The sequence below is a fragment of the Thermobia domestica genome, chromosome 17 (assembly GCF_964235325.1).
Source record: "Thermobia domestica chromosome 17, izTheDome1.hap1.1, whole genome shotgun sequence".
NCBI classification, from domain to species: Eukaryota; Metazoa; Arthropoda; class Insecta; order Zygentoma; family Lepismatidae; genus Thermobia; species Thermobia domestica.
Window position 1 is genome coordinate 91,132,000 of NC_137470.1, and position 26,830 is coordinate 91,158,829.

Below are 26,830 nucleotides of genomic sequence, written 5' to 3' on the forward strand. Positions count from 1 at the left end.
ATGAGGGTATTAAAACTAAAGAATGAAGCATACTAAACTTCGGACGTACTATGAATAGATTGATGGTAAATATTTATTTTGTTTACTTTTAAACGCGTACATCAAGATTTAGCAGTTTTTTTTTTTTTAAACTTTACTATCCATAGATCTCGATCGATCACCCATTTCTGTTCAATCCTAGTTCAAGGTTCATTTTACATACATACATACATATATATATATATATATATATATATATATATATATATATATATATATATATATATATATATATAATTTAAAAAGCTGAATCTCACTCATTGGCTCCTGTTTAAAATAATATATACCAGACGGCAACACGAAAATGAATTTACTGCCCGTAGAAGTAATCACAAGTTCGTGCCCATTTGGTTGTAAGGTGAGCAGCAAACGTGAAAGCAAGAAGTTTTATTGTACTCTACAGTATGTAGCATCTGAAGAAGGAACTAAGAGAGGTTGTTGTATCCCTGACGATTAATTTCCTCAGAATGTAAGTTTGCTGATAATTACGGAGGTTACAGAATTTTTGTGTTACTGACATTAAGGCGAAGATTTCCGTATATAAAAGTAAGACATCATAAAGGAAATTGCAGAAAGTCTCCGAATGAAGCGCATTCTTTCCTAGATTTTGTAAAAGAGACCTAAGTACAAAAAGGAAATACTGGAGGTACAAAGTACTCCACCTTTTGCATAAGGTCAAAATAAAAATAAAACTTTTTTCGCTATTTCTTTTTAATCATTCACAAATGGTGTGCAACGCCTGCGGAGACACGACGAAATATTCAGTTCACGATGTTATTGGCCACATTATACGGAGTGCTGGTCCTGGTAAATTCGTAATTAAAGAAGTAATAGCCGAAGACATTCTGAACTTCAGAACATGATGGTCTCGTTATTACAAAAGGTATGCAGCTCCTGAAGACATAAATCGGAAGCCTAGAAACGAAAGACAAATCGTATCAATTAGTACTTTCTCATTTTCTTCAGTCATGATTTTTAAAAAAAATTGCTAGTTCACAATCAACAGTTCGATTGGTCACACATTTTTCATGGCAGAGAGATCTGTGTTACCAGCACAACCCTCCTTATCTGCTCACCCAACTGGACAGGTTCCTGTGGAAGAAGTGAAAATTCAGGATATCAATTAGGATGCAGGCCTATATTTCTCATGAGTGCCAGAACTTTTATTTGGAACTTGTTCATTAGCCAACAGGACGTATTCACTACGTAGAGGAACGTACGAAAGAATGTCAGAATCTTCTTTCTTTACTATTAATGTTTCATAGCATCATGTCTCCACGATGTTATTATCTACTCAGAATGTTGATATCATACTAAGTACAGTCATAATTTCCTTTACTGTGAATTTATGCAATTCCTATTATGTTTCAGTTTCTCATATAAACTTACCTAGAATAAAAGCGTTTAGCGTTGTTACCTTTTTTTTTTAATTTATCTAATATATATATATATATATATATATATATATATATATATATATATATATATATATATATATAAAATAAAGAGAGCGTAAATTGTAGCTGCACAGAATCTCTGATATGCGTTTTAACATCAAAAGATTCTAATATAATATTTTGTGGCTCGTAAACAATAAGTTGTAAGTACCAAACCATATTTATTGTATGCAGTTTCAAGTTTAATCACTTTTTGTAATTTACCTAAAATATCTCCAATATGAGTTACACCATTGTAAAAAGAAAAATTCATTTGGTTTTACAATAAATTTGAGAGAAAAATGGCGTGGTTTTGCTTGAAATGACCCTAAGCAATAGGTTTCGTAATTTCACTGTTCCATGTTTTCAACAGTAAATTTTGTGTAAAGATAAAATTAATTTTCGGATACATATTTGTTTTTTTAGTAACTGATTAGTGTGATTTGGTTGGAAGGGGTAAAAATTTTCGTTCTCCTTGGTTTAGAGCACAAGAAACGTGATTCGTACTTCGTTTCTTTAAAAAAAAGTCTGAAATGAACGATAACCAAGGAACAGTTATCTTTTAGTATCAGTAAATAATATAAGGTCTATGCTGCTATATCGGTTGATTCTGATCATTAGGAGTGATTCAGTTACAGGATATAGGTAATGGGCTGTTAAGTAGAAACAATACATGCAAAGTATCTTCGGACAGTCGTGATAGTACCACTGTTTGTAATGTTATTCCGATAGTATATTTTTGTAATATTGATTCTTATTATAACACCTAAGAACCATTCGTTAGATAAAGACTAGTAATGACTTGTGTAGTTTTCACAAACTTTTAATGCTCGTGACTTTGAGTTTGTTGGTTTTGTTCAGGTTGGCTGATGTTGTTAAAGGAACTGCCAAGCCCAAATGTCAAAGCACATCCACAAAGGATAAGGAGGCAACCTCTACAACTACAACTACAACTACAGCTACTGCTACTACTACTACAACTACAACAACAACAACTACTACTACTACTTCTACTAGCACTTCAACCGTCACTACAACCTGTAGTTCTACAAGTCCCAGCATGGCGAGTACGAATGGGTCTTCGTCACAATGTAGGGCGTCACCGCCCCCACTCTCCCCAAAGGTTACAGAAGCAAAAACACAAACTAGTCAATCCCAGCCCCAAGAAAAAGAAGTGAAGGACGCCGGGGTTGGGAGTGACATATCCCTTAGTACAGTGACCTTAACCCCGCCCTCCTCCCCAGACAAGTAAGTTCGTTGTTGTCCTGTTGTGCAAGGCTGTTGTGTTTTCAAATTTGCCTTATGTTTGACTTTTTCTCTAACATGGGAAAGTAGGAATTTGGTTGTACTTTTAGTTCTTCTCTCTTAACCAAAGTATTCCAGAAAATAACGTAGTTACATTACTTCTCCAATTTGAATATGTATTTTAAGTTGTAATAAGGTGAACTGTGTATTTTTCTTGGGGCAAATAGGGGCAATAATAGCGTCTGCAAGATGAAATTGTGGTTTCCTTGCTGTAATAATGTACTTTTTTTTTTTTTTTTTTTAACCTGAACTCTGAAGCAAGTGACAGTGATACTTGACACATTATCTTTATAAACAAATATTACTGTCAAAAAGGTAATGAAGTGCAGTGTTCATTAGATTACTTCATATGTGGAGAATAGAAAGTTCAGGAATATGGTTAAATTAGAAATAAGTCATAGACTCAAGAAAAACTTTGTTTTGTTTAGCACAGCTTCACCTTTTCAGTAGAGTATTTTCATGTTCGCTATGCATCGCAGTAGACATTTGCTGTATTTTCTTTAGTGTCAGTGGTAAACCTTTTGTTTTCGTATGATGTAGTATTTATATTTCATCTTACATCTGTTGTGGTAGTTAAATTTATTTCAACTGCACACGAGTGTGCCATTTTGCGAATAGTTAGACATCGATTGTGAATGAAGCATGATTAGTTCCTGTTAATTTATATTTTTTGTGCCGTGGCATGTTTGCTTTATATATATATATATATATATATATATATATATATATATATATATAATATGGTCTTAAGTGTTGACGCTTTCCGTAGAGTAGAAACATTTCAGCATTGTTTTTCTATGTATTCTGTGCTATTATTTGGAATTTTTTGAACTTGTTAAATGTACAAATAATGTGAGCGTAAAGAACATAGCTGATAATAGGTAACACTTTCAGTCGCAGTTGTGACTATACGGCCTGAGAGAATCAGTTTATCTTGAATCTGTAAGATTTTTTTTTTAAAATCCCCTTAAAGTTGGGAAAGGTAGTCCTATTAACTCAAGAGGCCAACATATATGGAGATTACGTAAAAAGCAATTAGAAATACCTAGTTATCAGCTTAGTTCTGTTTTCAGTTTTGTGGTTACTTTCATATTTGGTATTGTGAACAATAGGTAAAGTTTTGTTCGTTACTGTTAGCTTTTTCTCTTTTTCTTCGAAAACTTGTACAATGTAGTTGTTTTTAGTGTATATATGTTAATTGGATATTGACATTTTATTCCTTGTAGTAATCGGTTATTTTAGCACACAAAATTTGTAAAAATATTATTTTCAGCACGCAGAAATTTTCAATATCCGAAGATCCATCTTGCATAATTCAACAAAATAACGTCTTGTTAGTTATGTAAACATTAGTACGAATAGAGTACAGATCTAAAATATTGCTTTTTGAACTCACTGTAATGTTCAGTGTTTTTATTATTATGCTGTAAAATATTTCTAGCAGCAATGATGTATTCATGTTTCCTATTTTTGAAAGCAAATGTTGATGAAAATACGAACTAAATACAGAAAGTTGAATTGCGTTGCCACAAACAGGCGAAAATAAATTTCGTGTGTAAAGCTCATTTAAATTGAAACTACATAATCGTACGAGTATTCATTGTTGTTGAGGTAAACTCCAATATCTCAGAATCCGAAGGTTTCCGAAACTTTGTTCGACTGCCAAGAATGTTTCTTCTTTGATATAATAAACACTGAATTAATTCGTTCCTTGGTCTCGTGAACTAGAATTTCTAAAATGATTTTAATACCAAATATAATTCATTTTAAAGTAAAATGCTGTATTAACAATAATATTCAGTAAAAATGTAATCAAAACAGACACAAAAATATAAAATGAGTAGAGAAAAACAATATTAGATTACATGCTTTCGACAACGAACTGAACAACAATGCATATGATACCCGAGCACTGGGAAAAGTACGAACACATACTTGAGCAGTATACCAAGCGTTCGAGTTCCAAAGCAGTGTTCGAACTCCGGGACGCAGTTTGCTCAGATTTTTCATTTGGATTCTGGAGGCAATACTGTAATCTTATTATACGTAAGTCCTTTTAAATGAAAGAAAATCTTTGGTGCAAGCATAAATTTGTGATCGGAACAATTGCTTGGAGTATTTTAATATGCGATGCGAATTAACTTGTGCGAGAACTTCTAATCTTTCGTCACGTTCTGCCGACCAAGAAATTTGAAACAGGTGTGCAGCGCTTGAAATCTCATTGCACAAAATAATTCCTCATTACAAATTTTGGCTTTGTTATTTTCTTGTTTGGAGTTAAGCATTCTTTTTCAGTAGTGTGGCTTAATGAGACAAAAACCTCCAGCTTAACGTTAGATTCGAACGTGTACTATCATCTAGAATTGAACCCTGCTCTTCAGCGCCAAAGGCAGCGTCACTAACCATTTAGCCTCAGAGGTCGCTCGTGTTATTGAATAGAGTATAGGCTAAATTTCATTAAGGAAACAAAGAAAAGATATTCTCCGCCATTTTTAATCATCATTTATTGTTTCTCCAAAATAACCAAACTGAACGCTATTTCCTAATACTTGAAAAGAGCTAAAGCCTTGACTTCTCTCTGTAAGTGATCGTCCGAAGAAACCTTGACTCTTGATTGGTAGTACCTCGTAAGTTTTATGGTATTGTGTTGTTTACATGATTGAAAACTGTTAACTTGGGGAAAACTAACTTAGAATGAGTAAAAAAGTATATAGTTCTAAGAAAAACATCAGGAGTTCGGTGTCCGGCTTAGTCGTACATTTTCACTATTTAATAATGTTGTGTGTAAACCTTCAGAAAAAAAATGATTGTATGCAAAATGTTGCTTGATTTCGTGTTTTTCTACACTTACAAACGGCAATAGCTATTACCGTTATGAAGTTGAATAAGAATTTTAAATCTAGAAACCATATAACATTGGTAATTGTTGATTAATATAAGCCTTCGACGCGATAGATGTGATTTTAAACACATGAATTGCAAGAAAGCGAATGAATAATCACAGCAAATAAACTTATTTAACACAACTTAGTGTAAGAATTTTAGTATTGTGTTTCAAGATTATGAATAAAGTAGAATGTGGTTTTCATTCCGTTCATTAGGAAGTAGTGTAATCTAATATTCGGGTTACACACTAGTTCTCAAATAATCGTAAGCTCCAATTAATTTTGAGAACCGTGTACTCAGATATATAGACAATGTATTACACTTGATTTCGCGAACCGCTGTTTGTGAGTGTTTTTAAATCAGTCTTTTGCAGAAACAAAAGTAGAAACATGATCAAACATTGCTCTACAGGAGTTGTATCTCAGATATTCATTGATTGTGCAACTTATCAAACTGAGAAACATATAGGAATATTTTGTGCACCACTGTGCCGTCACGTTGAGAAAGTTACTTTTCTTTCAGCATTCTTTGTTCAGTGTCAGATGTATCAATATATTTACATAAGGTAGAAGTAGTAAGTCTACATAAATATACCAACTAAAAAAGAAATTCTCTTTGACAAGAACACCGTAAGAACGGCAGAGAAGTGTTTCAGAATTAAACGTTCTTGTTTATATCTGCAGAGCAATATATTGAATTCATTTACCGTAAAATGATTCAGTACTTTGGTTTTTCAGGTCATGTATTATGTTAAACCAGTCATCAATTCTGCTTCCCTACGCGATGAAGTAGCATTTCGTTCCACTTACAAGATATTTGAATGGACCCATTATAAGTTCAAGTCACGAAAAAATGCTCTAATGTTTTTCTTTAGTTATTGCTAGTACCTAAAAGATAGATTGTTTCATCTTAGTAACTTACTGAGATTGTAATTGGAGTACATATGTGGTGTTGATGATAACACAATTTGGAATTTTATCCATTAAAGGAAATTTTTGTTCATACTTTGACAACTGCAATTTTCACTTCTGTGTCCGTTACGTAGAGAAATATTTAGAAGAATGAAAAATACAGAAATTGTTTTATGAATGATACAATTAGTTGATACACAAAACTTTGCTGCTGTTTGTACTGCAAAACCTGTTTAGTCGTTGAAATTGTAGAAAGGAGGAAAATAGTGCGGTCAACCTAGTGAATAGTGAACTCTGTCCAGATGCTAATCTGCGGGTTTTAGTATAGAAGAACATTTTAGTAGATGGTTTTGAAGTATGGGCAGTTGATGGATCGTTAGTAAGGATTATTAACTGTATTGTAATATGTTGGTTTAACAGTAGGACCTCGCAGAAATCTAGTAGAACTGGAACAATAACTACGTATTGTATGTTACAGAATAACCCTGTAATTTTCGCTGCATTCCTTCTCTTTGCAGGACAGTTCCTGTTAAAAGCATGGCTGACAAATCTACAAAGACTGATGATATCCTCATAAACGGAGATATTGCTGTCAGCAGTGCTTCAAAACCTTCTGACTGTACCAAGCAGGCTGCTCCTAGCAAGCCGCTTCCTACGACCACAAACGCTGCAACCATGACCAGTGCTGTTGTGACGGACACAACTCCAGTGAAATCTGCCAATGCGACTTCATCCACGACCAATACCACGTCAACTAGCACAACTACCACAACAGCATCTGCCAGTACAGCCACCACGGTAAGTTAGATTTCCATTGTACAAAGTGAGAATGCACGAGGAAAGAACTGTGGGTTTATTTACGTTCCTCTTCTTAATCTGAACGTGCCATTTTATAGGTTCGTAAGTAGTAGAATAGGAGGGCAGTCAGTTCAGTATTAGTAAGGATGAAAATTTAAGGTTCTCGTATTGCTTGTGCGCAATCTATATTTAATAAAATTGAAATTTACTTCAACTTTTTATGCATTGTTTCCGGTTAGTCCAGTATTTCAGCACCACAAACCTCTGATGCCATCGTGTGGGCTAGTTAAATCAGGAAATGCTACCGAGCTGCTGCATAGAACAAAATTTCTATGTATAGAAAGGCACTTACGAGTCTTATAATTGTAAAAATAACACTTGTGGACTATAATTGTAAAATTGAACACAGAATGTGAAAAATGAAAAAAAAAAAAAATTAAAAAAATGAAAATTGAATATGGTCCATTATTACTATTAGTGTTTTAATACTGTCCAGCATACTGTTATAGTGTTGCTTAGTCCTATGTCAGCCTGGTTCCTGTTTTATGTATGGAAAATTCCCCTGAAAAATAACTAACGGTTGAACGTTAGAACACAGAAGTATATGTATATAATATTTAGTGAAAGTTTTTCTTTTCGAAATTTTGAATCCCATTCCTAATTAACTTTTATACAATCCAAATTTCACATCAGTTATTATTTCATATTTTGTATTAATTTTTACGGTTGTAGTCCAGAAGTGCAACTAATTAGTGCTTTTATAGCCGTAATAGACACAAGACAAAGTCGTTAAAATAAGTATAAAATAGGAACGTGATACACCAACTCAGTACTCGATAGCATCCTCTGATCTAATTGTCCAACTAATTGAATTAGGTTTGTGATGTTGAAATACCAAACTAAAGCAAATACAATACATAAGTAGGTAAAGTAAATTTCGATAGTAATTTAGTTCACTTAGCTTTACTACTCTTGTATTGTTAAGCTGCTCTAGAATTTTTAGCAACATCTGGAGGACACATACTTGTTAAAGTATTTAAGTAGCACTCTGATGTAGAGTTTCTAAACAATTAGCAAATGTTCTATGTTTCATAATATGTATATTATATAATAATAATATAAAATTCCAAGTACCAAGAATGATCACAGCCAAATAGACTTACAAGGCCTTCGTAGCTTTTATTACAGTATTAAAGATTCGGGATGCAAGGTAAGACTATTCATATTTGATTGTTTATTATGTTTACAATCAGCAATTATATACATAATATGTAACTAACTCACTCACTCACTCTGTGGCCAATGGAACCTTGAGGTTCAATGTTGCGTTCATAAAAGCTCCCCATTGATTTCTATTCTTAGCCAGCTGGATCCAGTTTCTACTTTGTATGACGATTTCTGCGAGATCCATCTTAATATTGTCCTCCTATCTGCGCCTAGGTCTTCTTAATGGTCGTTTCCCGAGAAGATTTCCAGTTAAAACTTTGAAAGTGTTCCTACTTTCTTCCATTCTGGCTACATGACCTGCCCACCTAAGCCTCCTAGATTTGATGACCCTAACAATGTTTGGTAAACATATATAATATAATATAATATAGCCGTCCCAGGCATTTTTCTCGGTTTGTAGTGCACGTAAATACTTCAAACAAAAAATTGAATGACCAAATCGAATATGGAAAATCAAATGGTGATACTTACACACCCAGTGGCGTAGCGGAAAAAAATTCCACGGGGTGTCAACTTCAAAATGTCAAATGGAAAGTGCTATCAATTTTTATTTCTTTGGAAGTATTATTGGAAAAGAAACAACTTCTATAGGAAACAGTTTTCGCCAAAGTCCACGGTTTGGCATCTACGAGTGTTATTTGTTGTTGAAATGCTACTATCAATACCACCCGTCCCAGGCATTTTTCTCGGCTCGTAGTGCACATAGATAGTTCAAACAACAAACAGATTTGGTGTCCCAAATAATTCTCTGCAAGACACACTCACAGCAGAGGCAAGGAATGAAATTGTGTGTTCCACGTAAGTTGAGAGATTCGAAAATACTTTCCCCGATGTGTATGAAAAAGAGTTGAAATGCCATGTGAAACAATTAGCTTATCGCTTAATGCCATTATCACGAAGAAAAAAAAACTGAAATTAGTTTGACTTAACTGAAGTACCAAAAATCAAACACAGATTCAACAAAAATAAACTGAGTACTGTGAAAGATTTTTACTAAGAGTTTATAGTGACATCCCAATTTGTTTCTTACATTACCTATGTCTACAAGTATATTGAGAACAACAACATTCAATAAGGAATAAATCCTATACAAATTAGTACATACTGATGGAGAAATATTCTTTTCCACTATCACGAATATTGAACGCGGATGAGAATGGTATTGTATGTTCATGTTAATCCCAAAGTGATATGTGAAAAATGGGAACGAGTTGGCGTTGAGCAAACTGGCCAAATTGACGTTGAGTGAGAGGTCGGAATATAACATTGAAGCTCTGAATGAGTGCTACTGGTCAGTTTGTACTGACCCTCTTCATATTTCCGCATTAGAGAACGAGAGACTGATGGTTGATGCTTCAGCCGAGGGTATTGCTATAGCACAAAGTATTAGTTGGATAACGAGTGATACATTCTTAATTTGGTTGCACATTTTGTGAAATTCTATCATCCTTCCCCTCAGAACCCAGTTCTGTAATTGATGATGGACATGCCAACCATAAGGAACTGAATGTGATTCAGTATGCGGGGATCACAGTATTTACTGCTCAGAACCCTCCGCATACCACTCATAAGACTGAACCCATTGACAGGTGTTCATGAAACCGTTTAAAGACCAGAACATTCTGTGGACGGATGAGGCAACCTTCAAGAGTAATGGAGATGTCAACATACACAACGCTCACTACTGGTCCAGCGTGAATCCTCACTGAGTACGTTAAGTTGACAACCAACATATCTGAATACTTAACGTCTGGTGTGGTGTAGTGGGAGGCCAAATAATCGGTCCCTATTTCTTCGAAGGTACTTTGAGAGGGGTAGATTTACGCTAATTTTTTATCACATGTTCTTTCTAAGTTCTTGGAAGATGTCCCACTAGCAACTCGTGAAATGATGTGGCTACAACAAGAAGGTGCTCATTTTGCAAGAGTTGCCAGACAAACTGTTGAACGTTTATTTCCAAACAGGTGGATCGGAAGAGAAAGCCCGGTTTCATCGGAACATCAGGTAAACACTTCCACATCCTCCCTACAGCTCCGGCATAGCATCCTCCGACTACTATCTTTTCGGTTTTGTGAAGGAACAGAAGCGAGGCTATCGATAAAGACATTGGAGGATATTCGTCAAGCAGTACGTCAGTGTCTATGGGCAGCTGGAACGGAATTCTATCGCAAGGGTACTTTCAAACTTGGAGAACGATGCGGAAAAAGTTCTTTCTTTTTTAATAATACTTCCAAACAAATTGAAATTGATACCACTTTCCATTTGAAATTTTTAAGTTGACACCCCGTGGAAATATTTCCGCTACGCCACTGGATGTGGAAGTATCACCATTTGATTTTCCACATTCGATTTGGTCATTCAGTTTTTTGTTTGATGTGTTTACGTGCACTACGAGCCGAGAAAAATGCCTGGGACGGGTGGTCTGATACACCCTGTATATATATATATATATATATATATATATATATATATATATATATATATATATATATAAGAGAGAGAGATTGAAGGAATTACGAATGAGTAAGTCGAAGTAATCCTAAAATTACAGGCAGATAAGTAGGTTTTTCTAGTGCGTAATCAATGAAGGTTTTTTTTTTTTCTTTCTTTCTTCATGCAATACTTCGACTGATACAGAATTCATTTACTACGATAGAAGCTTCTATTACAATAATCTTTTCAAAAGCATGCATGTTTTTCCCCCGCTACCTCTATAGATGGAGGGAAGAAGCTCTTTTTTTAGATTTGTATTACTTTATAACATAAACTAGGTTTGTCATGATTTTGTCACAGACTATAAGTTCACCATGAAGGAGCGATTGTAAGTGTAATGAACTTACTTTCATTCTAATATGACCAGCAGAATGTGCTTATATATATATATATATATATATATATATATATATATATATATACAGGGTGGGCCATTTATCTTAATACACACTTGCAACTTTTAAACTAATGGACAAAAAACGCTTAAGTTTTGTACTATGCAAATATCAGCAGGAGACATTGTTTGACATACATCTTAATACCATACGGTTAATACAGTTGTTATCCCAACATAAAGTTATACTTTTTTACATAGTGGTACGTCAGCGTATTACATACTTCAAATTTACGTGTTAAACGAAAGCTTAGAATGTTACATTTATTGTTCAGTTTTGCAAACTGAGAACACTAGAGTTACACAAACAGTGAAATTTTAGTGGCCTCGACAGCAGTAATAACTCAAATGTAACGGACGGAGCAATGTGCATCCAGAGTACTTTAATGCGTAATACTATGGTCATGATGTGACGAATTTCGAATGATTATGAACAAAGTTCCAAGGGAGAAAAAAATTAACATTTTCCAAAAGCCTTTATTTCGAAAAGCAGTTAAGTAAGTCTTTTAATGCAATTACATGGATCGTTTTCAATAGGTGTGAAAAGCACAATGCCATTTACAGTAATTTTATATTTCAAATTGTTCTGAAGATGCGGTAAAAACGATTGAATTTTGCAGTACTGCTTAAAATTAGGAAATTCTGAGAACTTGTTCTGATTACTTTACCAAAATTATTGTTGTGATGTCATAGAAGAAAAGTAAATCAAAAAGTGTTCCAAAGAGTTTCCACAAATACGCCATTTTAAGTAATTTATATCAAGCTTTACCATTCTTTTCATATCTTCCAAATTTTTTGAGATATCAAAATAATGTAAATGAAATTGATTTTTGTCTATTGAATACGAAGTATGTAATTCGATGTGACACTTAACGCGTTTTCCGAAATACAGTTCTTAGAAAAATGTAAAATTGTAAGTTGCTTATAATTTAGTTTCTATTTCGAAATACATCATATGATGGACGTAGTATTTGACATTGAAGGTACTTTAGATATACATTATCCCGTTATTATTGTATTATTCTCACTTGTTCTTACTGTTGTAGAACTAAAATTTAGATTGTTTTTCGATGTTATATAATACTGGAGCGTCCTTAGTTTGCAACACTCAGTACTAAATGTAACATGGTAAGTTTCCGTTCAACATGTAGATTTCAAATATTTAATGAGCTAACATATTGACATTTGAAAAAAATAAACCTTTATCTTATGTTGGCAACACTGTTAACCCGCTAGCACAACTAGCTACATGTCAAATATTCTTGCCAGTACTCGCATGGTAACATCATTTCAGCATCTTTTGTCAGTTTAAAGAACGTATAAAGATAAATGACTCACCCTGTTTATACGCATACTAACTTAAATGCCCATTATTTGCACGGGGAGAAAATAGGTGTATGTAAAGTATTTGAACCCCTTCACCCTTTCGATACACATTACCGTGAAAGTGTAATGGCAGAAGTCAGTAACGTCACCCTCTACTCACACCCACCTCGTTTTCTCACCATCATGTCAGTGGGGGTTGAACTTGAGCTTAACGGTATTGTGAAAATCAATTTTGCCTCATCTGAGCGATCTCACAAATTATTGATTGACGACCCTTAGATTTAAGGAACATCGGGAGTGTAAGTATTAATCTCAGCTACATCTAAAACAATGTATTGCATACTAATATTGATCGTTTTCGATTGTTTTTCATGTTACCCTCTCACACCTGCTTCCCTTGCCGTGAATGTGCTCAAACCTAAGTTAGACCATGGTCCAGTCATATAACAGTAATCAAAATCTTTGCCTCGGAACTCGCAAATTTAATGTACGATCTATATTCTTAATCTAGAACTATTAAAACGATCGACATAGAAGTAGAGGCAACATCATAGTTACAAATATACAGTCTGTTTAATACTATTTCTGTTTTCTGTGCAGTTCGAGTTTCTTCAAAGCATGATCTTGCCCAGTTAGCTTCTTTGAATCCAAAGGAGGAGCAGTTTATGAAAGATTATCGAACTCGGCAGGATAAAAGCTGGAATATTTGAAAAAGGTTCTGCTCTTGCCTCGTAACGTGTGATCCATCCTATCCAGAGACGTACACAGGGATTTATTTCGGCGGGGATCGAAAGATTCTGCGGGAGGACCAAACTCAATATGAGGAAAATTGTATTAAACTTCCTGAAATGGCGCTTACAAATAGGCAAAATTTGCAGAAAAGTCGGGATTTAGAGAGGGGTAGACTCAGGAACCCACCCCTTGCGTACGTCCCTGGTGAGTGACATATATATCAACAGAATCGCCGCGGACTTACAGCAAAATTTCTGAAAAGGACCACACACACACACATATATATAACACATGGGACCTGTAGGTCTTATCATATATTGCTACTTCTGTAAAAGATCGTCAGTCGATCTGTGTTTCTCCCAATAGAATAAGCTGACGGAACCCCGAGGAAAGGTTTTCTGAAAACGGTCCAGTAAATTTATTTGTATTTTCTGTAATTCTATTTTTATTTGCGGAGCATAGAGAAAGTTTAATGTTCCGTGGGAGTTACATGGCATTTAACTTTTTAAAAAACATTTTTATATTGCACTTCTTAATGCTATTATGTATGAATTTTGTATTGTTAATAATTTTCAGCCCTGAGCTCACAGATCATCAGAACATGATTTTAACATTGTTTCAAGAGTTCTTAAACATTGTTTTTCTTAATCTAATCGTATACATTGTCCGAAGAATCTGAATAGTTCTATTTAAACATGAATTTGTATATATATATATATATATATATATATATAAAATATTATGTAGTAACTTTCAGGAATACTTTAAACACGACCAGTAAGTGTCACAGGGCTCAATTATTAAATAGAATGTCTCATGACTAGACTCACAATACGTCCATCTTATTTGAATTTTTAAAAAAATTAAGGTAATGGTCCAGCAGGGTACAAAAATGTTACCTTCACCTGTCCATCTTCTTGATTAGTACTGACATGTCCGAGCCACCAATTTCCTTCGTAAACGCTAGTCACATATCCATGAATTTCACTTAATGGAAACGTCCTTGATGTCAGTAGCTGGTGTATGCTTGATGTTAAAGAAAAGGAGAAGGGCTTAGTCATTTATAGACGTTCTATCACGGGGAACAAAAGCATGGAGTTCATATCTCTGGAATTCCGTGAATATCTTCGAAACTTTTTTTTTAAGAAATTCATCAGTCGCAGCATATTCTATGTGAGTAACAATATGAACTCAGTCCCTGAGATGCTCTTCTTTGCCCAATCATAAAGTTGTAATGGTTCCAAGATTTGATCTGAGAACGGGCGCCGGAGGCTTGCTTTTCTTGCCAGTCTTTTCACAGTGCCTTCTATACCATCGCATGGGCTGTGGCAAAAAAGTGCCACTCGTCCAGTATTCCGAAGTCTTGTTGGTGTAAGCATAAGTTTAGAAATATTACGGTTTTTTTCTATGCAGTTGAACCAGTGGCGTTTTTACAATTTTTGTTTTGGGAGGGCCTTTGCTAACTTCATTCCTGGAAATGTGAAAATTCTGCAAGATATTTCATTTACTTTAAAATAGTGCCCTCCCCTTAAATACTCCACTGAGCTGAATCATCCGAAAAGTAGAACATTTTCTCAGGGTCAGTACCATGTTTACTTTCGAAGGAATTCCACAAGCTTCTTCTGAAAAGAGGAGAATGCCACAGTATTGTGCTCAAAGCAGTCAGATATTGCAAGTTATAATGGCCATTTTTGTTAACCTTTTCGGTGATAAATGACTAAGGGGTGGACTGTAGCTTGGTTGGTATTTCAGTGAAATGATTGTGTACAACAACAGTCATCTTCTACAACAGTCATAATTTTCTGCAAAGTTACAAACAACAACAACAAAAAAAAAAAAAAAAAAAAAAATCACTTTCAGAAATATTTCCTTGAACATGGATGAAAAATAAACGTTGTTGCTTTGCTATGAACTCATGATAAAGATCATCATGTAATATTTCACAAAATAGCTCAATGAATTCTGATGGTGGCTTCTGAAGAGTTTCAAAGAGAGAGCCATTGACGGAAAGTCACAGTTTTGAGTAATTTTTCCTCTAGGACGTCTTGCAGCAGGGTTTTGATGACGTCAGTTCCTGAACAGGAAGAGTACGTTCCTATAGAACAGTCCTCAGACACAGGTTCACACGTCATGAGGTGTAGGCAGTCTTTGTAAGTTGTTATGGAACCATTGGTGAGAGTTTGTAACTTGATATTTTCTATCATTAACTTCACGTTTTGGTGTGTCGTGCAAACGCAAACAGTGTGCATTCCATTAGCTCCAGCTAACAACATTTTTTGGGTGAAGCTCTCCAAATTTGGAAAACCCTATGTTCATATAAGGAAACTGCTCTTTAAACAACTGATATACTTCCTGCAAATTACACAAAAGAAGACTTTCAGAAATTTTAACTTTCTTCCCACTATTATCTCTTACTGAAAGGCAGTCTTTTGTGTCTGGCATAATGCTAGAAATTTCATTGCTTTGGTAGAATTCCTTGACGGCCTGGGCTTTTTCCGGTGAAAGAACTTTACCGGATTTCTGATCAAGTGTAGAGAAGAACCCTTTTTACTTAAGAAGTTGACGGGCCTGGCGTACTAAATAGTTTGAAACATTGAATTTTTCAGAGGTATGCCTGATGCTCGTTTTATGCATTATTGTAATCATCATCATTTATTTCATAGAAAGACTGAAATTTACTTTGCAAGTGGTCAAGTAGATTATCATCTTCTGAATATGAGCAAGCATCTGATTCTGCTGAAGTAAAAATCTTGCGTTTAAAAGTCTTTTTTTTTTTTTTTTTTTTTCTTCGGTGGAACATATCTTAAATTTGGTCTTTCTCCGGTCAGTATGTGACTCATCTAGTTCTTGCAGGGACTTACTCAATACCTGTAAAGACTCACGTTAGAGGTGAAGGACACACTTGGATCTTGTTCAGTTTTGCACACAAGAAGTGATCAGGAGCCGTATCTTCATTAGAATCCTTTTTAGTCGCTGCCTTAAGTTTGCCAAGTTCTTTCCGACTACTTTCACATACACAGCAATTCCCAGGCATTTTAGGGAGACACAAATGCATCCATGGCATGTAGGGTTGCAACAATCTAATTCCGGTAACTTTCTCTGATCCATGCCGAAAAAGTCTCTTCTTGCTTTATATACACGAAACAAACTGTACACCAGGCACACACACACGCACTCACAGAAGTAGCACAAAATTTCCACTTACAGAACTGTCAGTACAATATTTACACCTGGAAAAAAAAAAAAAAAAAAAAAACGAAAAAGGAAAAAGGAAAATATACTATCAATTCGAACAGTTTTGAACTTAAGATCACATGTGTGTTCTCACAGGGTAGTACAAACTTTCCACAACAGACTCTGAAAGGAACCTGAATGAATAAGTGTCAGGTCCACTCCATCTACGTTTTATAAAGTTGTAACTTGTCAATGGCAAGTCATTAGTTGATCTTTCGTGTTTACTGCGCTCTGGGGTTTATATATATATATATATATATATATATATATATATCCTAATGTGCACGTCACGGGATGCGTTCTTCAGGCTATGATTATTTTGATATTATTGTTATAGGTTTAACTGTATAATAAAGATTTTTAGTCTCGTGCTTTAACATTCTCGCATAATTACGGTTCGTTTCTATTATTTGTATCTCACGATCCCAAAATTATATTTTGACCATATCTTTATAAAGGCCTAACTTCCATGTGAGATTTTTTTCACAACTTTTAAATGGCAGTTTTTCGAGAAATTCTAATATGAAATTTCGAATTTTCGAAAAACAAATTTAGTACACCTCCATTGATTAATATATCTAAGAAAAGCTTAATACAATGGCGTAAGTCATAGTTCGCTACGTTAATCAGGAGTCTACATATATCAAATTAAAGAAGCTAATATATGTAATTTTTGACCAAAATTGGAAATTTTGAACCCTAGATTTTCGATAACTAATCAACCTAGAAGGTTCAAATTTGGTATTTTTCGAGTTTGCTATGATATTTTCATGTGATGTAAAAATTATCAAAATCCAAAAATGTGGGGATTTTTTTTTTCATATGGAATGACCCCTATATTATGTATATATTTGCTGATCGATGCTATAGGACACATTATATATAACTCAAATGTGAGAAAACAGTTTTGGTGTGCGGTGACCTCTTTGTCGAAGACTTCTGATCACTGCTAAACTCGAGTCATGCTCCTGCCTTCGTGTCGAACATTCCTGAGAGAAAACGAACAACCTAACTTCTCAAAAATAGTAACAAACTCTGGTTCTTGGGGGATGTACTATTCACAATTTTTAGGCTTTTCATTGTTTTTTCTTTCCTGTGAGTAATATTACGAATTAGTATCCTGATAACTGTAATTCATTTTTAGGCTATTACTGAAAACTGAACACACAGATCTGTGAAGCGTACAAAGTTAAAATTAAAATTACTTTTTTGAAACACACTGATCGCAACTGATAAAGGTGCTTTTAAGGGAAAATCTTCCTCGTACTGCGGTTGAAGAGTAAAGATAGTTGAAATAAAGAGGGTCAAAAAGACTGTCTGGTTCAAGGAAATCCCGCTACAAACAGTGTGATCTGACACTGTGTCGTGCTCTCGAATTCAAAAAGAAAGAAAATGGAAATGTGTGAAATTATAGAATGGACTGGAAGTCTGGTGATAAAACTGCATTTAAAATAAATTTATTAACTACGAAACTATGAACGTATTAAAAGTTGTATCATAGCACTTATTCACTGGATGCTTCCGTGTTGATCTGGTTGGAGATAGCACAACACACTGCGCTATAGTCATAAGATTTTCTTCTGTTGTCACACAATCAGGCCTACATAGTCGAGGAAGTTCCCCCACAGATCCAGTTCAAACTTTCAACTTACGGATTGCGTATTGTAGTGGAGGTACAGTGTTTGGAAAATACATTCACATATTTAGTAATTGTGGTCATGTAAGCAGCACATAGAAACACGAACATTCTTCGTTTATCCTGCTCTAATTTTCTTTTCATTGTAAACTCGTTTAATCACAAATGTAACGAGGTTTGATTCCTTTATAAACTAACTTCTTACTACGTATTATTTATGAACCATACCATAGCGTACTGTTTCCGTCAGTCAGCTGCTACTACTTGAGAACTGGATAACTACTAGTATTATTAAGTATTCTGCCTGTTGGCAGGTTCTGTAAATGAGGAGTTCTATTTTTGTTCAGGTTCGGGCCTGGAAATGCTGCTTACACATTTGTCGAACTTCAGCTTCTTTCTAACTCTGAAATCTGTCGTCTAGTTTTCAAATCATCGATCAGTTGTGTTCTTCCTACTCCTTGCTTTCCTTCCATCTTTTCCTCTGTTACGATATGAAAAAGATGATTTCTTCAAGTTTCTAATTCAGTTGGCTTTCCTACTAAGGGTACTGGCTAGAAGTGTCCTCTCCTACCAGTTCTAAAACCTCTTCGTTTGTTATTCTCTTCGTCCATTTTATCTTCTCCATCTTCCTCCAACACCACATTTCGAAGATCTCTAAATATTTCTTTAACTTCTGTAATGTCCAAGCTTCCGAATCATACAGTTCAGTACTCTATATATAGCACCCGGCTCCTTCCTTAGTCCAATATTAAGCCTGCTAGTTAAGTAATCTTTTCTTGTTGAATATTTGCTACGGCAATTCTTGACCTGATATTTTTGGTGCAATAAGCATCTCTTGTCAAAATGCTTCCCAGATATTTGAAATAATCGATCTTTTCGAGTTCTCGTTGTTCTATTGTGACCCGTAAGGGCATGTTTCCGCGGGATATTCCTATGGCTTTCGGTTTTTCGACGTTGATTTCCAACTACTAATGTCAAGTGTCAATCAGCTTACGACGTACACTGTCCTTTAAAGGAATATTTAGCTTTCTGTCGTTTTGCGGACCGTAGGTGGAAAATGTTTGGTCTAATTTAGAAAGTCCATGCTAAACTTTCTCTGACTAGTCACATAGTTTTAAAGATAGTTTCCATACCACTTGGTTTGCTTGTAGGTATATTCTGTAATACTAATATTATGAATAGAACTATATAGAATAGTCATCTTTGTTCCAGGAATCTGCTCCAATGAAGTTAAGTTACGCGCAGGTTGCCCAGAACCACAAGGAAAAGGTGGAAAGACTAATGAAGGAGCAACGGGAGAAGCAGGCGGATCAAGATAAAGAGAGAAGGAAAGAAACTACAACGGCGAGGACCTTGTCTCAACAAAGTAAGTTACCTCCACGTGTTTCTTGCTAGTTAAGGATTTTGGTTTATCATAACTCCTTTATATGTTTACCCTGTCCGGCCAGGAGACAGAAAGTCTCGAACTATTTGAGCAATAATCATCAAATATTGTCAGAATGTAGAGGGTCAAAAGTTAGGTACCAGGTTTGCTTTTGAGCCCGATCCTCAAACCAGAAGCAGTACGAATCAGCGGCTTCAAGTTTTAGCATTGATCACTGTTGAGTAGAAGACGGTAATATATAGACACGTGCGGTTTCTGCAATCGATTAAGCGTCCCCAACATTACATTACGTATCCACCCTTAACGTTCTACTGAAACCGGAAGTGGTTGAAATCCATTAAAACTTCGGTTTCATTATTGATCTATATAGAGGAAAAGGTATAAATAGCGAGAGGTGTTTTTTTTGGAATAAGATTTAACGTTCTAAGTCAAAGTACATTTTTTTCTTTGCCTTCTATTCAAACGGAAAGTGACATAAATCAACCACTACCCATTTTAACATTAATCGCCGTGGAATAAAACCGTAATAAATAACAGGAGGTAGTTTTCTATAATCAATTGAGCGTCCCCAAAATATATTCCATCTCTACTCGGTCCGTATTAAAACCGCAAATGGCAGAAATGAACTACTTTCAGTTTTAACATTGATTGTTGTAGAGTGAAAACGGTAAGAGATAGTGAGAAAGTTTATCTGCAGTCAGTTTAGGATATATTCCATCCCAGCGGTTACACTGGATGAGAATTCGTATAAAAGTTGGTCGTACGAACTCTCACAAATGAAACAAATTGATACCGACCCAATGTATTAATGTAATAGTTCATATTTCTGTAGTATTAGTGACAGTATAGCTTGTCCATGTTTCTGATATATTGGTTATTATGCTATTACTATTATGTCTATTATAAGTCGTTGATAATAACTACGTAACCTTGACAGACATTGCAAATGCAGGTAGTCGTAAGTTGATGACTAGCTGTATACTTAATAATCTCAAAGTATTAAGTGTTGACCAGATTTGCGTTGTATCTTAAATACAGTAAGACTGTTGAAAGTTACCAGATGTGGCAAAGTCTTTATTCATCTGTTTTTATTATTATTTTCTCAGTCATTTCAATTTCTTCGTCTACGTGGTCAAGTATCCTTCAATTTGTGCAATCCGAAAAGTGGGTCAAAGAAGTTGGTTATCAACACTTTACTAGAAAAAAAAAAAAAAAAAAAAAAAACTTTTCTAAGTAAGCAAAAAGGTTGCTAACATACTTTAACTATTTAGTAGATTGGCTGGATATATTGATATTAATACATATAAATTCACAGTTCTAGAGCGCTAAAGAATGTAAACTGTGAGAGCCAAACAACCATTAAAACACTTCAGTAAATTTTTAAATTGATAACTGAGATGCACAAGTAAGGTGATTCTGGAATAAGTTGTGACCGTCAGCATGGCCACAAGGTTGCACTTTTGGACAGACTGTGTATTTTCTTAACATTTAATCATCATACAAAATTATTATTTTATTCACGGAAAAGAAGAAGTTATTTTTCTTGCTTCGCTCTGAACGCTTCCGAGCTGGTGAGAAACTCTGTTCTTTCTTTACCCGCAGGTGTTCCTCAGACCTATCATCTCTGACGATAATACAAAGAAATTGTTGTTTCTCAACCGAACTCTTATCTCGTTAGCAGAGTGCTTTGAAACAGCAAACTTTTTTTCTTTCCCTGAGTGATGTTACCAACTCATGTTTTCGCTACTGAGGCTGTTTTGTATATATTCTTCATAACAATAATTATTAAAGTTTGGAAACCTTTTTAGACATGAAGTTGTTACAGTGTAAACAAGTGCGCGTTGAACATTGCATTCCCACGCATTAACGTTTCGTTATCTCACCTATCGTGAGAACAGTGCTCGGAGCTTGCATGAATCGCAGATAGAATGGTTAAGCCACACAATTGCCAATGTGCATTCTTTTTTACTAAACTGCTTTGTATCGAACTATGAGGTGGAAAATCCATCAGTCATGGACTGACTCTTCACCCACGAAACTAAAACAGCTTTGCCAGAGCTATTAAATCTACCACCACTATATTTGTGCTATATAGGCATATACAAACTTTGGTATTTTTCTTAATAAATTTTAAAATACACTGCCAAAAAGAGATACGATGCCCGGGATTTTCCCAAGTGTTGGCAGAAGGAAGGAGTTGGCGTCTAGTATTGAGTGAAGGAGAAACATAAGTCTCCTGCAGACAAACTTACTTATGTGTTAACATGGGACGGCTACGAAAAAGTATTAAGTATTTGATAGAGTTATAGTTGTAGCATCAATTGAAAAGTAAACGAAGTGTTGCTTGCCTAAATACTTTATACCTGCATCATCTTTGAAATTGCGGAGCGTCGTCGGAAGTTAGTGTTAACTCCAGTCCCCACACTCATTGTCCCTATTTCGTAGTGAAAACCCAACTTCAATGTGAATAGTGATTTAGTGAGAATGATCACAAATATAACGAAAGGGCTATATTTTCCATGTCTTCGTTTACCATATGTATATATTTTCGTGATATTAAGTGTTTTATATTTCTCAAGTGTGTGCGCAATTTCATTCGCTCAAGCATTCATGCTATATTAAGTGAAAATTTTGTGTTAATATATTTTCGTTTACTTCGTACATATACATATCTATTCAATAAATAGGAATTCACCCAAGGTAATGTTCTCTTTTTTATTTGTGTGTGTGGGAATACTTATGGATCATCAGCTTGCCAGTCGTATATATGCAAGTATGTGCACAAAAGTAAGTATGATTAAACCTAAGTTTCCGAACCACTGAGGCTACTCATGTCCAATCACTTGTTTTATCTTACTACTGTCAATTTGCGCTTGAACAGGACACGAGCTCTCAGCTGAATTGTTATCAACTGTTTCTTTAGGGAATACTCTGGAAGCCAGTACCCAAGGGAGACGGTAGGTAGCAAAGTACTTCTTCATCAAAAGCATTAAACAAAAATATGACATTTCTGTTAGTAAGCATGATACATTTCGGCTAGTCAGTTTCTGGTTAGTTCTAAAAAAACACGATATAAATTGAAGAAAGCACAATTTCTGTGGCACTCACTATCACTATATTCAAGAGGTGTTATCCAAAGAAAACATACTGGACAGAGAACAAATTTGGAACATCAAGTGCGAAAGTCTGTGAAATATTTAAAAAGTGGTGAAGGACAATAGTCGAATATCTTATTTCAGTTACAATTTGCATAACACGATTGTGACTACTTTTATATGCATCTGTGCATTATTTCCTTGTGTGTGTCTGTATGCGTAATGTATGAGTGATTTTATTATGATATAAAACATGATTTTTTTCATGTATGATTTGATAAGCGGAAAAGAAATCACTTTAAATGAGAATATTTATTCAGATTTTGAATGTGTACCTTTCTCGTTCTTTCCTGTCAAGCATACATTTACATGTGAACCTTCACCCACTTTTATGGAACAAAAAGAAGCATAGTTTGTTACCTACACAAAAAGTAATCTGAAGTTATTTCACTAAATTTTTCTTTCCGACCATTCGAGATATTCCGTGTCCACCGTCTCTCAATATAGGGAATATTCCTGTTTCTGCTGTCTTACGCACAAAGAGAATACAAGCTTGGTATTCCCGCATAATTCCTTCATGTATTCCGCATAAGTAACGGAAGTTGAAGGATGAAAAGTATTGTCATCAGCAATCCGTTGCTTCATTTCTAGGATTGATTCTCAAAATATTCAAATATAATAGTCATCTATTGTCTGCCTGTCCCGTTACTTAGTTTCCCCACAACCTTATTAATATCAGTGGGAGAAATCGGAAATTAAAGTAATATTTCGTAGTTATAGAAAACTAACTAAGATGCCCCTTTCTGTTTTTCACAGGATGAATAGGTTTTAGAAGAGTAATTGAGCCCCTTATGCTATTAATTTCCACGAAAGTGTAATTATAAAAATCCGTAATATCACCCTTTTTCGCCCTTGAACTCATACGACATCGCGAGTGCCACTGTTCATTTCAGAGACCTCGAAAGCTACGGACTGAACAGGAACATCAGTCATATTCAGTTATTTTGCATGTCATCCCTTCCTCTTTCATCGTCCATATCAATGGGAAACACATTTAGGCTCAGCTCCAGTGATGTACAATCTGCGGCAAAAAACCTGCAACATGAGGATGTAAGTTTATTGTGATACTACGCCTAACAGTACAGGGAATGAACATAACGTCTAAGTGGAACGAATCACGCCAGGATAAACCTTGTCCTCCTCCCGTGTACACTTATTTTGGAGCAAAAGACTTCGTCATTTCACAATAAACTTATATGCTCATGTTGCAGGTTTTTTGCCGCGGATTGTACCAAAGAAGTATCAAAATCGGTCCAGATGTCTGCGAAGAGTTACCAGTTGAACATTTTAACAATTTATTATACAGCCTTGGCCAAAAGTATTGAGAACCCAGGTTGACTTTGAATTTTGGAAATATCAAATGAAATTGAAACAACATGTATAGGTTTATAATGTTTATTATGCACAAAAATCAATATTTAGTGGTCCCAACCTTTGCCTTAATTACAACAGAAATTGGTTTTGTAAAGAGCCCACAAGCTTCTTACAATATTCGGTTCTTAATAGCGTTCCACTCTAGGCGCAAGCGATCCCTTAACTTTACTTTGTAAATAATTATGTGACGCCTGACGTTGCGCTTTAGTAAACCCCATAAATGTTTTATGGGGTTCAGGTCCGATGATTGGGTAGACCAGTGCAGGAGCTCAATATAATTTCCCCGCAATCAAGCGTTTGTGCGAACAGTTGCGACAGGCTGCATTATCCTGTTGGAACTCAACGCCGTCCATGTTTGTATCGTCAGAAAGTGATGTAAAAGAGGGCAGGTGAAAAAATCATTATATAAATTGTAGTTTCCAGTCCTCGGCGTGGTCTTGTAGTTAGCTTACAGAATTCTCATGCAGTACATCAGGATTCGGATTAGTGATGGCCAAACTTTTCCGGAATCGGAAATTTCATTTTCCGATTTTCGGAGAAATTCCGAAATTTGCCATCCATTGATCGGATCTTACCAACCCGAACTTTTTTACCCGCCCTCCGGGAAAATCATTGGTGAATAGTACAAAGCATCACATGCTAACATCAAATAAGTAGTAACACGATCGCTTTGCTAGCCTGTTATGTTTGCTGGGAACTCATTGCTACAGCCTTGATGCATATGTTAGAAAAATATTTTCGATTAAAGTAGTTCTAAGGAGGATCAGAGTTGAGTGGTTTAAATCAACTTGGTTTAAACCACTTTATGTATATAGTTCTTTCATTCATTTCGGACACCTTTTGTGTAATGCATGTTATGAAGACGCGACAAGAAACAGAAGAGGCAGTGTAGACAAATTGCTGCGTACGGTTGTTCAGCTCACGTGTTCAACTTCTTGCGTATAGTATGTATTCATTCTTTCCTAATATAAAGGAACATACAATCTGTATTGTAAACTACACTGGCGTGGGGAGGGTATGCCTCCCCAGACAAGAATATTGGACCAACAAAATGATAATGTTCGACAATGTTCGTGGGTTCACTACGTGTTCCTAGCTCTCGCCAGATGAATGTACGTCCAGAATCACTACTGAAATTGAATCTGCTCTCATCGGAGAGAACACACACACTGGACTCCTCGGTCCAGTTCTGGTACTCTTGGCACCAGCACAAACTATGCCATTGATGTGCGAGGCACGAATACAATGTAATGGCCATGCGGGAAAGATACTACCTCATGCAGTCGACGTGCCACTATGAAGCAAGAGATACGGCAACCTTTCGGTCCCTTCTTGCCTGTTCCATAATGTACCGGTCTTCCTTTGCTATAGTTAACCGTGATCGACAACCACCTCTTGTTTGCACAGAATTGTCTTGGTTCAGAATGCTCCTCATGCACGTGAAATAACGTTGTTGGATAATACCTGGGCCACACTCGCCACTTCGTACTTCTTCCACTTTCCTGACGATTCAGCCCCGTATAAAGTTACCCAAACGTTGTCTTCGGACTATGTTATGTACCACCATCACAATGCACCGTATAAAAACTCTCTAACCCACACTGTCTCATCCCTTTCACTCAACTGCTTTGTGTTGAAAAAGTAGGCCAATTCAGCGCTACGGTCACATTATGCAGCGTCTTGTGCTTCCTGTGCACATGTGGAAGACCTCTGACAACATACTACCGGGTTTACATTCATTTTCATCGACTACGGAATATTTTGTGTTACTTTATGTATCTCGTCCTTCAGTTTTGTACACCAGTGTACTTCGAGAACAACCACTTTGCGAGTGCGCTATATGGAGTAGTTGTGTAACCGAAATTTACTCTTCTAACAGAGGTAAAGTGGAATAGTTTTGTGGATTTTTATACAAAAGTATGGTAACCATTGGTCAACGATTATGGAAATATTCTAATTTTATTTGTTCATATTTCCGGGCATTACAGACAACTATGATCTTAAGCCTGTCACGTATGAGTGATGACGTCCTTCGGCGAGTACATTATCCTGGGAAGGGGGAAAGTGGCTTGGGACCTTTACGTTAGGTATCATCCCAGTATTTGTATGGAATGAGGAAAATTTCAGGAAAACTCACCGAGGATGGCTGGTCTGAAAAACCTTTTACACTTTTTCGACAGTGTCCTCACCGGGAATCGAACCCGACACTGCTCGCACGAAAAGCAAGAGCGTTAGAGACTTATGCTAGGCACACTCACAGTATTCTTTGATGTATTACAGTATTGAAATCTCCCTTAACGGACACCTCTATAATAGGGACACATTTTTTTTGTCCCGGCAAAAGTATATGTTCCCTTATGGAACAAAACCCTCCCTTTTACGGACACTCTCAGATACGAACGCGGGCAGTCCTTTTTTCCCCAGACTTTTCAACCACCTCTTCATAACAGACAGGAATTATTCTCGGTTCTGCGATACATTATTCTTCACAAGAGTATCT

General features: G+C 35.7%; 1 protein-coding gene across 5 annotated transcripts in view; it reads left to right on the forward strand.

Moving 5' to 3' along the window:
• LOC145673856 (uncharacterized) overlaps positions 1 to 26,830 on the forward strand; it is a 558,369-nt gene that overhangs the window by 502,881 nt on the left and 28,658 nt on the right. For 3 of the 5 annotated variants that reach the window (XM_081743630.1, XM_081743631.1, XM_081743632.1), the window contains 3 exons: positions 2,337 to 2,723; positions 7,096 to 7,375; positions 19,630 to 19,783. In XM_081743630.1, coding sequence (XP_081599756.1) covers positions 2,337 to 2,723; positions 7,096 to 7,375; positions 19,630 to 19,783 — 821 coding nt within the window. The remainder of the gene's footprint in view (positions 1 to 2,336; positions 2,724 to 7,095; positions 7,376 to 19,629; positions 19,784 to 26,830) is intronic. The other 2 variants (XM_081743633.1, XM_081743634.1) reach the window with 1 other exon arrangement.